The 14,927-nt window shown below is 35.9% G+C and overlaps 1 protein-coding gene across 1 annotated transcript in view; it reads right to left on the bottom strand.

Moving 5' to 3' along the window:
* jak1 (Janus kinase 1) overlaps positions 1 to 14,927 on the bottom strand; it is a 42,464-nt gene that overhangs the window by 11,142 nt on the left and 16,395 nt on the right. The window contains exons 5-17 of the mRNA XM_067459806.1: positions 14,567 to 14,730; positions 13,904 to 14,252; positions 13,598 to 13,774; positions 13,002 to 13,159; positions 12,677 to 12,791; positions 11,578 to 11,776; positions 6,381 to 6,490; positions 5,358 to 5,507; positions 5,001 to 5,088; positions 4,045 to 4,172; positions 3,435 to 3,570; positions 1,342 to 1,493; positions 1,091 to 1,241 (exon numbers count right to left, since the gene is read on the bottom strand). Of these exons, the coding sequence (XP_067315907.1) occupies positions 1,091 to 1,241; positions 1,342 to 1,493; positions 3,435 to 3,570; positions 4,045 to 4,172; positions 5,001 to 5,088; positions 5,358 to 5,507; positions 6,381 to 6,490; positions 11,578 to 11,776; positions 12,677 to 12,791; positions 13,002 to 13,159; positions 13,598 to 13,774; positions 13,904 to 14,252; positions 14,567 to 14,730 (2,077 nt within the window). The remainder of the gene's footprint in view (positions 1 to 1,090; positions 1,242 to 1,341; positions 1,494 to 3,434; positions 3,571 to 4,044; positions 4,173 to 5,000; positions 5,089 to 5,357; positions 5,508 to 6,380; positions 6,491 to 11,577; positions 11,777 to 12,676; positions 12,792 to 13,001; positions 13,160 to 13,597; positions 13,775 to 13,903; positions 14,253 to 14,566; positions 14,731 to 14,927) is intronic.

The following is a 14,927-nucleotide window of genomic DNA, read 5'->3' as shown; positions in this document are numbered from 1 at the left end:
GGGCAGAGAAGCATTTTGGTAGTTGTAGTCTATCATCCCCATGAGACAAAAATACATTTTCTGTCTTTTCTCAGTCTAGAAGGCACCAAATTCAAAAATAATTTCACTTTTTTACTACATTGATGACCCAGTTTAAATACAGATTCATCTTTCCAGCGCTGAAGTACCACTTTAAAGGGGTTTGACTGTGAGATCGGTGGTCGAATCAGGCTCCGCATATCGATGCATCGAATCTTCGACTATTCGAGTTCACCCCTAAAATATATATTAGACTAAACTAGGTTACTAAAGTTAGGGGTCTAAGATTTTTATATGCTTACCAAAAAAAAAAAAAAAAACAGCAAAACTGTAATACTTTTAAATATAAAATTTGAATATAACAGTTTTCTATTTTAATATATTTTAAAATTTAATTTGTTCTTGTGATGGCAAAGCTAAATTTTCAGCATCATTACTCCAGTCTTCAATGTCACATGACCCTTCAGAAATCATTTTAATATGCTGATTTGGTGCTTAAGAAACATTTGTTATTATTATTAAGGGTGGGACAGTGGTTCTGCTTAAGAGTTTTGTGGAAACCATGATATTTTTCAAGGATTTTTTGATGAATAGGAAGTTCGAAAGAGCAGCATTTATTTAAAATATAAAAATTTTGGAACAGTATAAATGTGTCCTTGCTGAATAAAAGTACTAATCTCTAATTGTATAAATATATAAATATAATATAATATTATATATATATATATATATATATATATATATATATATATATATATATATATATATATATATATATATATATATATAAAAAGATATTTCTCACCTCAGTCTTTTGAATGATAGTGTAGGTGAAAGAAACCTTAGCAAGCATTTAAAATGGACTTTGGGGAGAAACCATATACATGGCACTTTAAGCACAGATGAATGTAGATCTTTGTAACAACCACAAGAGGTCAATATTGAGAACACTACATTTATAAACGCAAAGGGGACCCAGACATGGAAAAATATTTAGGTTTAAATGTACCAACTGTAAACATATTGAATAACTAAATGTATTGTTTGTCATTTGTAAATCTTAACTCCTTACTCTGTTTCTCCACCATGACAATGTCCCTGACAATGGCCCTGAAGAACGGTCTCTGTCGAGGGTCGTAGGTCATACAGTGGGTCATGAGTTTGGCCAGCTCCTCGCAGTCAGGGGTTGCCAACTGACACTGCGCTGCGTAGAACCTTTCCTTCTGCTCATAGAGATGACAACACAAGTACACATTTATCAGCACATTATCTGAAAGGAAATTGCTAAGTCATACGCATGCCTCCGTGTATGTATGCCGTTACCTCCGTGAGTTTCTTGTCTTTGAGAGGTATCTCTCCATTGTAACAGATCTCCCACAGAGTTGTCCCAAAGCCCCACTTATCCGCTGCTACGCTCAGATTAGATGTGTCCTGTACACACTCAGGAGCAATCCAAGGAATCCTGTCCACACACTCTGTAGACAAACACAAAGCATTTTGTAATACAGCATGTTAGACTAGATTGTTTCAAGTAACTTAAATTGTACATTCAAACACCTAAGCCAAGTTGTACTGGGTTAATAATCCTCATTTTAGGGGTTTTCCACCTCTACTTCCTCATTCAAACATCAAAAGGAATTTCACCGAACACATGATCCCTTGTCAACACTTTCTTGTATGCACATGTCAATCCCTCTCTGTGCCCCTTTCATTCCCCTGTGCGCACGCACCACCACCCCCCAAAAAAACACACAACCAGTCTTTCCTGTCCCTGGTACATAAGCAAACAAAAAGCTTTTCTGGTCTCTGAAGTGCTTTAAGGAGCTGAGCTGGATCTCGGCCAACAAAATTCCTGTCAGTTATCTTTTCCAAGCAGTCCATTTTATACAGTGCAGATACAGACACTGTTTTTAGAGCTCAGATAGACACCACTGCATTTATCCTAGATGCACACACAATAATGCTTTACGCTTCACCCATTTAACTCTTTCTATTTACCATGCATTCTATTTTCTATGCATGTTAATGCATACAAGTCTGAAATACTCGAGTGAAAGCAGTTTTAAATTAATATTTATTTTATTTGAGATATTTATTTATATAAAATTCTATTTTGATTTTTAAATAAAGTAATGTTTTAATTATAACTATATACATTTAAAGTTCTCATTAAAATGTATTTTAAATTCTTAATATTTTACAAATATTTATTTAATCTATATTCATTTTAATAAAAAATACAACATACAATTAATCTTTTAAAACATTACAATAAAACTATATAAAATATTCCACATTCAATTATATAAAATAACTGATAGAAATTCTAACATCTTAGATAAAGCATTAATAAGGTGGTATTGATGCCTATATGAAGGCTGATAACACATTAAAAAGCTGAACATAATGCCTGTATACATTTTAATTTAAAATAAATGTAAGTAACATAATTTAAAATGTGTTAAAGTCAATATTAAATCAAAATTGGGAATTCTTATTCTTTTATGGAATATTGAAATATTTTTTAATTTTTAAATGAATGCGTCTTAATCAAAATAACGTCCCTCCCTCTTGCGCCGAAATCTCTTCTCTTGAAACACATCTCTGAATATGTGTTTTTCAGCGCAAGGGCGGGACAACCTGTCACTCACACTCCAATTAACTCCCGATGAGCAAAATAAAGTCCTGCCATACAGGGCTCGATTTTATCGCAACTTCCATTTCATGCTGACTTTAACATGGTGTTTAACTTTATGGATTAAACACATTTTTTGGGACTTTAGCTTATTCACCATATCCCCCAGAGTTAGATGAGTCCATACATACCATTTTCATCTCTGTGTGTGCATTAAAAGTGTCCTAGAATGAGTTGGAAAAAATATTTAAATTGCTCTCTGATATCTACATATAGGGTATGTGGCATATTTAAGGGCAAAAATTGTGCAGATACAAGTTTCCTCGGGCATTTACAACCCTAGAAATTATCCCTAGAATTAAATGGTCTGTTTTTGCCTTATTTGGAAGGGTCATGAATAATGATGTTAAGCTCTACTCTGATAGGCTCATTTCAGTAGCTCACAGAAGTCACGCAGTTATTCAGCAAACACAGTCACAAACAGCACAATCGACTCGTGAATCGCGACAGAACACAGACCGACTGATTTACACTTTAAGCAGAAAAAAAAGCTTTGATTGGGGGATTTCAAATACTGAAATCTGGCAGCCGCGAGCATGAACACTTGAACGCTCACACACAGAGTGCTCTAGGATTTCATCAAAATTATCTTAATTTGTGTTCAGAAGATAAACGAAGGTCTTACGGGTTTAGAATGACATGAGGGTAAGTAATTAATGACAGAATTTTCATTTTTGGGTGAGCTAACCCTTTAATAAGGTGGTCCTAATGAATCTCTCACCTTCTCTGCTAAGGACAGTAATAGGTATGCCAGGGTCACTCAGCTTGATGAAGGGACCTCCCTCTCCATCCAGACCATCTCGAGCCACCAGAATGTTCTTACTGCACACATATCCATGAACCAGCTTCTTATCCTCCTACAGGACACACACAGAAGTCAAACAGTAACATTATTTACTGATAACACTTCATAATAACTTTTAATAACGTAAACATTATGTTGCTTAACAGGATTTGATGTATTTACACATTTAAATGAATAAACTTTCAAATATTTATTTAAAAAATGCAAGACTTTTTTATAAATATACATGTTATATTTAACGATCTAGCTAGCATTATAAAAATGTTTTTAATGTTAACAAAACATCAGAGGTAACATCAGTGAGACTAGGTGGCAGATTAACCATACCAATTAGTACTACAGATATATAATAGCAACCATTTATTGGTTATCATTAATAATTAAAACATATTAATCAACATAATGGTATATACCAGGATTTCAATGCAAAGCAGAAGCATCTCTACACTTTATTATTACACACGACTTTATTTCAAGATTGGAAAGGCAATGTTTTGTGCATTTGTTTTTCAGTTGATTTCTTTACCAGATAGCTGAGGGAGCTAGCCAACTGTTTGGCAACCTGGAACTTCCATGCGGTGCTGAGAGTCGTGGTTTGTCTGCGCATGAACAGATCCAGAGGACCATACTGAACAAACTCCTCCACCATGATATCTAGAGAGCGAGAGAGCGAGAGAGCGAGCGAGAGAGCGAGCGAGAGAGCGAGAGAGAGAGAGAGAGAGAGAGAGAGAGAGAGAGAGAGAGAGAGAGAGAGAGAGAGATGGTATTTTATGCAAACAAGCACCGTTATCAACCTCTCTTCCTCTCTGACACACAAACATGATTCCAGCTCAAAAATGCAAATTCTTCTAGGCAAACACGCAGACACACCCATTGCGTGCGCATGGCTGTTGATCCTCAGAGTTTTTAGGTTATTGTTCAGTGGAGCAGGAAGTGTAGTTTGCAATTAAATACCTAACCTGCAGGCTTTGTTCAACAGCTTCCATCATACAAAAAAAAGCATTTATGAAACATTTACATGCCATGGAAGCATAAAGCAAAACTTGTATCCTGTTAGTTGTATTTTAATATTTACTCATTTAACAATTATTATTTTAAATATAACACTGCCAGTGTGTCAGATCTACACGCTCGGACAGAGAAAGACAGAGTCTATATGTTGGCTTTGTAAATAAATCACTTTTGACCAGTGACTACAATTGTTGGTAGTCAAACAGCAGGACAAAATTTCCTATTTTACTAAAAATACCTATTTCTAAAAATACACCAGAATAAGAGACAATCAAATGTTATTGTTCTCTAATTGTATTAAGTGTTTAATAGATGTGTGCCCTCTGTCTGAAAATGGATTGCTTATCAAAAAACATCCATATGTCATCGATATCACTAGACGAAGCAATCATCAGATACAACTGGAATCATTTGGCAGGATAAAGGCCAAGTTCACTACATACTAGAGATAAGTGGGAGTAGGGTACTTACTCTCTTGGTGACGAACACACACTCCGTAGAGCAGGGCAATGTGTTTGTGAGAGACTTGACGCATCATGCTAGCAGTCTCAAAGAAAGCCTGAGAAGAGGCAGAAAAAGATACTTTGAACATTCAAAAAGTAACCACACTGATGACAAGATAAAATTAAATTCAAACCCCCCTTATGGTTTATTACAGCTGAAAATGACCACAATTAGTTTACATTTATTCAGTAGGCATGTGTTTTTATCCAAAGCAACTTCCAAATGAGGGAAGAGAGTCAGGAGACGGTAATGTTATGCCAGCTAAAACCAATAATCTTGTTTGCTAAACTCAATTTAGACATGAGTAGGCCATGTGTGTCTTACCAGAGAGATATCTCTGTGTCCTGAGCCCAGCACTTTTAACACCACTTTCACCTCCTGTGAGTATCCTCCCATATCATCATCCTCCTCACTCTTCAGCTTCAGAACACCAGCATAGATATTTGTCCTTGTGCCTCGACCCAAATGCTCACCCTGAATGAGAGCAAAGTCACATGTAAGTATGTAGTCAATTAATAAACTTTTATTCAAAGCATCCCTTTTTTTCCAATTTCAGGAATAGAACCACTTTAGAAAGCTAAAATAAATGTAATGCTTATAGTTTAGTAAACAAACTGGCTAATATGTCTGTACAATGTCTTCTCTTCCTGTCTCTTCTTCTCCCTGTCACAATATCATATACTATTGTTTGGGGCCGGTAAGAATTTTAAATGTTTTTGATGCTTACGCTCACCAAGGCTGCATTTATTTGAGCACAAATAGAGTAAAAACAGTAATATTATAATACATTTTAAAATGCAATTTATTCCTGTGATGGTAAATCGGAATATTCAGCATCATTACTCGTCTTTATTGTCCGATTATTTTTCAGAGAGAAAAACAATTGTTCTGATTTGGTGCCCAAGAAATGTTTCTTATTATTATCACTGGTGAAAACAGTTGTGATGCTTAGTATTTTATGTAAACAGTGAGATTTTTTTCAGGATTCTTTGATGAAGTTCAAGAATAGTGTTTATTTGAAATAGAATATGTTGTAACATTAAACATATCTGATCAATATAATGCATTTCCACTGAAGTAGTAATTCCTTCCAAAAAAAATAAAAAAATAAAATCTACTACCCCACAAGTCTATACACTTCAATAAAAGTATCATTAAAAATCTAAATAGTTTTATGGTCAATGGATTTTCACTCACTGTAGAGCACTTATTTATGAATGAGTATGGTAGAATTTTCTATATATACACTGTACATACAGAAATATCTGTATTTCATTTTATTTCTTAAATGCTTGTTATGCTAAAGAGTTAACATTATGTTTGGTTCAAAAACCATGAAAACATTACCTGTACAATCTCTTCCTTAAGGATGCGGTGGAAACTCAGCTGGCTGACTTGATGTTGTCTCTGCTGGGCAGGCTCTCGGTTTTTGGTCATCACTAATAGGTTGGAAATTTCTGAAGGACAGAAGAGCATGATTTGCGATTGTTGGCCAACAAATAAATAGTTAAGATATTTTAGTTTACAGCTTTATCTTTTGGTGTGACTGCCCATGGTTGTTTAATTTAATTTAATTTGATTATATATATATATATACATATACACACACACACACACACACACACACACACATACATACACACAAACACACAGGTCCTTCTCAAAAAATTAGATAAAAGTTCATTATTTTCCATGATGTAATGATAAAAATTTAACATTCATATATTTTAGATTCATTGCACACCAACTGAAATATTTCAGGTCTTTTATTTTTTTAATACTGATGATTTTGGCATACAGCTCATGAAAACCCAAAATTCCTATCTCAAAAAGTTTGCATATCATGAAAAGGTTCTCTAAACGAGCTATTAACCTAATCATCTGAATCAACTAATTAACTCTAAACACCTGCAAAAGATTCCTGAGGCTTTTAAAAACTCCCAGCCTGGTTCATTACTCAAAACTGCAATCATGGGCAAGACTGCCGACCCGACCCGGTCCAGAAGGCCATCATTGACACCCTCAAGCGAGAGGGTAAGACACAGAAAGAAATTTCTGAACGAATAGGCTGTTCCCAGAGTGCTGTATCAAGGCACCTCAGTGGGAAGTCTGTGGGAAGGAAAAAGTGTGGCAAAAAACGCTGCACAACGAGAAGAGGTGACCGGACCCTGAGGAAGATTGTGGAGAAGGACCGATTCCAGACCTTGGGGGACCTGCGGAAGCAGTGGACTGAGTCTGGAGTAGAAACATCCAGAGCCACCGTGCACATTGTGTGCAGGAAATGGGCTACAGGTGCCGCATTCCCCAGGTCAAGCCACTTTTGGACTACAGAGAAGCAGCACTGAACTGTTGCTCAGTGTTCCAAAGTACTTTTTTTGGATGAAAGCAAATTTTGCATGTCATTCGGAAATCAAGGTGCCAGAGTCTGGAGGAAGACTGGGGAGAAGGAAATGCCAAAATGCCTGAAGTCCAGTGTCAAGTACCCACAGTCAGTGATGGTCTGGGGTGCCATGTCAGCTGCTGGTGTTGGTCCACTGTGTTTTATCAAGGGCAGGGTCAATGCAGCTAGCTATCAGGAGATTTTGGAGCACTTAATGCTTCCATCTGCTGAAAAGCTTTATGGAGATGAAGATTTAGTTTTTCAGCACGACCTGGCACCTGCTCACAGTGCAAAACCACTGGTAAATGGTTTACTGACCATGGTATTACTGTGCTCAATTGGCCTGCCAACTCTCCTGACCTGAACCCCATAGAGAATCTGTGGGATATTGTGAAGAGAAAGTTGAGAGACGTAAGCCCCAACACTCTGGATGAGCTTAAGGCCGCTATCGAAGCATCCTGGGCCTCCATAACACCTCAGCAGTGCCACAGGCTGATCGCCTCCATGCCACACCGCATTGAAGCAGTCATTTCTGCAAAAGGATTCCCGACCAAGTATTGAGTGCATAACTGAACATAATTATTTGAAGGTTGACTTTTTTTTTGTATTAAAAAGACTTTTCTTTTATTGGTCGGATGAAATATGCTATTTTTGGGAGATTTTGGGTTTTGAGCTGTATGCCAGAATCATCAGTATTAAAACAATAAAAGACCTGAAATATTTCAGTTGGTGTGCAAAGAATCTAAAATAAATGAAAGTTTAATTTTTATCATTACATTATGGAAACTAATGAACTTTTATCACATATGCAAATTTTTTGAGAAGGACCTGTATATGTGTGTGTGTATATATATATATATATATACATACATACATACATACATACATACATACATACATACATACATACATACATACATACATACATACATACATACATACATACATACATACATACATACATACATACATACATACATACATACATACATACATACATACATACATACATACATACATACATACATACATACATACATACATACATACATACATACATACATACATACATACATACATACATACATACATACATACATACATACATACATACATACATACATACATACATACATACATACATACATACATACATACATACATACATACATACATACATACATACATACATACATACATACATACATACATACATACATACATACATACATACATACATACATACATACATACATACATACATACATACATACATACATACATACATACATACATACATACATACATACATACATACATACATACATACATACATACATACATATATATATATATATATATAACATCACCTAAACAGAGAGCAGGGAAGGGGAAGTTGTGCAGTGACATTACGCACTATTCAACAAAAATAATGGCACTTGCTACACCAAAACAATGAGCATGAGTTGGTCGACGTGCAGGTATAACATGTTGTGTTTGTGTTTACAGTATGCATGTGTATGTGTGTGCTGTCGGCTGGTCTTTTGTCTACTCCCTGACATAATCTGGATACAGACCTACAGCTATGTTTTTATGAGTGCAAATAGGGTAGCGACATCAAGAGAGTGAACAACGGAAACCCACATTTACTACACTTCCTGCCTGTCACTGATGCCTCAGCATGTACTCAGAGAAGCAGATGTAAACAAGACCAGACACTGTCTAATGTGCAATACCTAGGTGTTTTTCGCAACCAAAACATTGCTAACAGTTTTGGTTTTGCATTAGTATAGTTATTGCATTACTGCTAATACTGATGGAGAACTAATTAAGCAAGAAGAATATTAAGTACATCAGAATTTATATGCACTAATATGATACATCCTTATAAACTGTTTTTTTTCCCCCCTCAAAAATATTTTAAATTAAAATACATTTCAAATACATTTTCTTTTTTCACTAAATCAATTAAAACACTAATATAAGTTAATTCATTTGCAACTGGTAGATGTGGCGAAAAGTAAAATTTGGACCCTGGTTTCTCTGTGGAATACAGACTTCTTTAAATCTCTCTCAGGAACATTTAACTCAGTCAGGTTAGAGACTTATTCACATAAGCAATCATATTCCTGCATGACCTCTGGCAACTGCACAACTGGCAGCTAATAGCTGTGCAGTCTCGTATATCAGGTGTATATCAGACATCTGATCCTTTATCCAGCTAACCTTCAGTTGGATCTCTAACCTGACTGAGTTAAATGTTCCTGAGAGAGATTTAAAGAAGTCTGTATTCCACAGAGAAACCAGGGTCCAAATTTTACATGCTGATTTTTGACTTCTCTAAAGAGTACTGTGACATTAACAAAGCATTAGAAAAAATAATTCCTCTTTCAGTTTAAACCAGTCAAAAAACATAATGCTTGTGCAGGATGTACATGCTTCTGAGATTTAGACATAAAAAAATAAGACTAAGATACAAATTCTAAAAAAGAAAGCAATTCCATAAAGTATGCCATTTGGAAATTGTGGCAGATGGAATTTTCACCAGTCTGTATTGTGCAGTTCAAAACGCATTCCAAATAGTAAAACTTTTATTGCGTTTGAGCAGACATGTGATTGAGAGGGTTTTTACACATGTTATACATCAACTCACAGGACTGATCATTTGCTCTGTGAACTTACAAATCCTCTCAGTTAGGTCTAAATTCATAGAAACTGAATAAACACAAATAATTGTGTACTCATGTTATGAAAATTTTTTAACACCTAACTTATTGGTTTACTTGTGTGTTTGCCCCTACATCACATATGCTAAGTTGGCACATCATTACTTGCTACCATGTATTTGAAGAAGATAAAGCGAGAAATAGAGAAATTGTAAAACTAATTAATTTCCTATTATATAATGTACCATTCTAGCAAACAGCAAATATACCATGCTAGTTAAAGCAAATACAATAAGATATGGTTCTATAATTAAAGAGATTTCTCTCATTACTTATGTCATTTCAAAACATTCTTCCTTCCATGAAACATTTTGAAGAATGCTCAAACTCCAAAAAAGCACCATAAAAGAAACCCTTAAGATTTGTATATCATACTGACACACTACAGTTAAAATTTAAGCTTTATTCATTTTCCTACTCCGGGTTTGAAACATGAAACACGTGTTTTACACTCAATGAAACTGTGCAGCTCTTACCTATAATTACCAGTTAACAAAAAAGACAAATCAATTACTTCATTATGGCATGCCATTTCCTGTTATAGGACAAAATTAAGTATTTAAAGCTTATGACCATCTAGAAGACTGACTCCTGATCAAACTGATTTACAATATTGGCACTTATTTACTCTTATGCTTTACATTTTATTTTCCTAATATTTTACCTGTATATTTATTGAAAACTAATCAGACTTGTCATCCTGAAAATTAATATGTTAATACAAAATTGAGGTTATTGGTATTAACTAGCATTTCAACAGATGCTAAAGGTAACAATAATTGGTGACAGAAAAAGGCTAGTAAACATGTCAACAGCAGATTTCAACAGCAGACTTCACACCCCAAACCCACATTTTTCACATCCTAATAACTTCTCAAGAACACTGGAAAATCCTGACAATTTAGATAGGAGCTTTTAGTATACTGGACAAAGCAAAGACTTCTGATTTCAGTTTCAGTTCATGACAGGATCATTCACAGAAAGAATTCTAGGGGCTTTTACTAGTGGAAATCCCATATTATCCAGATAGGATGTGTATTAAATCTCCTTCAAATCCAAGTAAAACACAGGGCATACTTTTCAGTTTAGCTTCACCTACAGAACATTTGACTACAGAAAATATTATATCAGGAATCTTTACATAATTTCCCTCTCAAAACTAAAATTATAAAATGGACAGACTGGTGGATGGAGAGACAAAGCCTTTAATTGGGATTGATGGATGAATGGACGGACAGATACAGTCGAATCGATGCTTGAAAAGTGTTAAATTTGGATAGATGAACAGATAAGATTTGAATGATTACTTAGAATAGATTGATGGATAGATGTATGATTAGGATACTAGGACATACGGATGGATTATCTGTGTTGATTAATGATAATGCATAGAAGGTCTTCTATCATATGACCAACTGAGCTGAACGAGTGTTGGTACCTCTGGGTTGTGGTGGGCAGCAGCGGCGCAGCTGGAAGCGCAAGTTCTCTGTGCGCAGGCTTTGGCCCTGCAGGTGCTCCAGAAGCTCCTTTAGAGTGGGCCGGAATGTCTCAGTCCCAAACAGTCTGTAGCCCTGAGGGCTTGTTTCAATTTGGAAGTTCTTATACTGGGGAATAGGCCTGGACTCACACAGGTCCATCTGAAAGAGAGAGATGAGAAATACATGAGAGACAGAGAAGGGATAAAGACAAGACAAATCATGCATGAGAACAATAGTGAAGGAAACAAATGTTTCCAGGATTTGGTAAGCAAATGTTAGGTGGCCGTAAACTGATCCTGTGTAAGATAAGAAAAAAAAAATCTTGGTTGGCAGGAAGGTGTTGGGTTTCTGAATGACTAGCTATATAACACTCTAATGTGACTAGCTAGCTATATTACACAGCTATATTAGTGACTAGCTATATTATACAGGAAACCTAGCACAACACCATGTGCACATTCACTTCCATTATCTGTTATGATATTCAGTCCTGCATACATGTATTTAACAAGCGCGCACACACGATCTGTTGATCAATTCAGGTACATTCAACTCAAATCTATTTGAATTACAAATTGAACAAGGGAGTCAACACAGAAAAGCAATGCACGGAAACTGTGCATTAGTCTCTGATCCAGTATGTGTAACAGCCCTAATGTGGTTTGTGGTTCTGCTAAAGCTTGTTTTACAGCTCTCTCATTGAAAAATAACCGCCAAAGAAAATTATCTGAAAATAGATGCATTGTCATGGTCTTATCTGGTCCAAATTGTCCTTAAAGGTTAAAAACACTAAAGCAACATACAGAACTTTCTGCCACAACAGTGTGATACATTTTGAATTGATTCCCTTTCACGTATTGCATTATATAAACAAACTATTTGTCATGGTCTGGGAAGGTGTACAACAAGAGCCCTGCAGAGAATACCTAAAGAGAATCTGGGCAATTCTAGACCTGTCCTATACAGGCAAAACGACAAAGGTTAACAGTTCCTATAGCTCACAAAAAAGGTTCTCAACAGTACAGATCAAACTAGATTTCTGTTTGCATGTGTTTGTACCTCAATGCAGACAACAGTCATGATGATGTAGTTATAATCTGTGCAGCTCCAGCGCAGGACATAGGTTCCCTCTTCATTTCCCTCCAGACGGAGTTTATGAATGGCATACTCTGTGCTGTTTTAAAAGTTTGGGGTTGGTGGGATATTTTAATGTTTTTAAAAGGTCTCTTATGCTCAACATATCAAAAATACAGTTGTTTATTTATGGTTAATATTGAATTAATTTAAATAATTTGTAGCTTTTTTTAACTTAGTTTTGTGCAGTGTTAAAAATAATGACAAGAATTATGTTATTTCAATGGCATCAAAAATGTTGATATAATACCAGATAGGCCCATGACAGCCATTTTCTAAGTTCTGGACAACTGATGAGGGTGCGACTTCAGTGCACAGGTAATGATGGGCATCTACGGTCAGTCTGAAGTAACCGTCCACCAGTGCAGCAAAGGACAGGGCTGCATAACGATAAAACAGATCTAACTCCTGCGAAGGAAAGAAGAGAACTACATTTTTAGGATAGGAGCTATATCTGTTCCTAGTTTTATTCACATGAATTTTGAAGCCAATCCTGTTCATTTATGGATCATACGAATATGAATCATCAGCTCTTCATGAGGAGTACTGAAGCATTATACCATTTCCTGACCAGGTGCAGAGTTCTTGTCCTAATTTGCCACAATCACAGGATATGTTGATGAACTTATTAAACATTGCCATGTAGAATTAATAGAATTGCACTGTCCAAAATCAGAATCCAGATAACATTTCATTACATATCAAATATGTTCTTATTGGTTTTGACTCTATAATATTCAGCATGAGTAGATAGAACTGATTGTGCTGAAAATTAATTGCACCTGGTTAGGACATAGTATTGCAGACATTTGTCTTATCAAAATTTCATTAAAATTAGAAAATTACCATGGTTTTATTGTCTTGTCTGTAAATGGTTACACAGGATTCCTTAATGACAATGTGAGTGATTTCGTAAAAGTCTGAGAAAATTGTCCATCCGGTTTCTTTCTTTTTGTCATTCTTCTGCTTGATGTCGGCCTTGTTCTTTTTAGATTTGGGTTTGTCTTTCACAATCAGAAGATTCTATTAAAAAAGGATTCATGACACACAAAAAAAACACATTGGTAACAACCCTTGAAACAATTTATGACATAAAATCTTGTAAACTATTACAAATCTGTAAACTCACATAATCTGAAGCCATAAACTCACCGGTATAGACTTTCTCCTCCAGGAGATCCCAGTGGTTCCGGATACTTGCACCTCATAGCCCAGTCCGTCATCCCCTAAGGGAAGTGTGTGGGCCGGAGAGCCATCACTCTCGCCTGATACTTTTAGGGTCTTGGGCTCAATAATCTCTCGACCCAAGCCCTGGGTCAGCGTTTCCAGAGTGGACAGATACTTGACCTTCAGGTCATAGAGGGTTATGTTGCTGTCCTGGATGGTCTTGCTATTGAACTCATTGAGAAAATTCTTGAAGACATTGTTGATGCGCATGCGCGTGAGGAAGTTTCGCTGTCTAATAGTGCGGTTTAGACTGTCCGGAATGAAGCGCTTGTAGCTACAGATAGAGAGAAGGATAAAACCTGGATAAAATCATTTGCTTTAAAGATTTGGCCACATTTACTCTTGTTCAGTGTAATTTTGTGAAAAAAATCCAGTCATTACAAAAAGCTTTATACATGTCTATTCTACTGAAAATATACCTGTTTTTGCATGGAAAATTGATGCTAACATGCATCAAGTATCAAGCGTGACAATTAGAATCAAGTACTCCAGAGAGCTGTGTAATAAAAGACTAATATCTGGAAGTGCGTTTTTAATATTACCGCTGTAGATCATTTTGCAGATGTAAGATAAGATTGTGTGATTCACCTGGTCTCAGCTCCAGCTCCTGATAAGGGCAGATCATTGCCCTTGGCATGATGGGTAATAGCCAAAACTGCCATTCCCAAACATTCGTTCTCGATCTCATGAAGCTCTGCCTCATTATGGGGAACGCGCACAGGAGCTAGTCCCCTCAGGAAGTCATACTGGCCCTAAAACACACCAAACCAGTAAGAGCACAGTGTATGCCAAGCGTGAAATGTTAATATGATTGCACACGCAATCTAATAGACACTAGTGTTCACACTGCCACAGAGCTCCAAAAAAAGACTCCAAAAAAAGATACATATCAATTCAAAGAGAACAAACAAAATGATAAAAACAGATACCACATAAGAGAGTATTTGAA

Source organism: Pseudorasbora parva, chromosome 12 (genome assembly GCF_024679245.1).
Source record: "Pseudorasbora parva isolate DD20220531a chromosome 12, ASM2467924v1, whole genome shotgun sequence".
Lineage (NCBI taxonomy): Eukaryota > Metazoa > Chordata > Actinopteri > Cypriniformes > Gobionidae > Pseudorasbora > Pseudorasbora parva.
The sequence above is the reverse complement of the archived record's forward strand: the minus strand, read 5'-3'. Positions and strand labels throughout refer to the sequence as shown.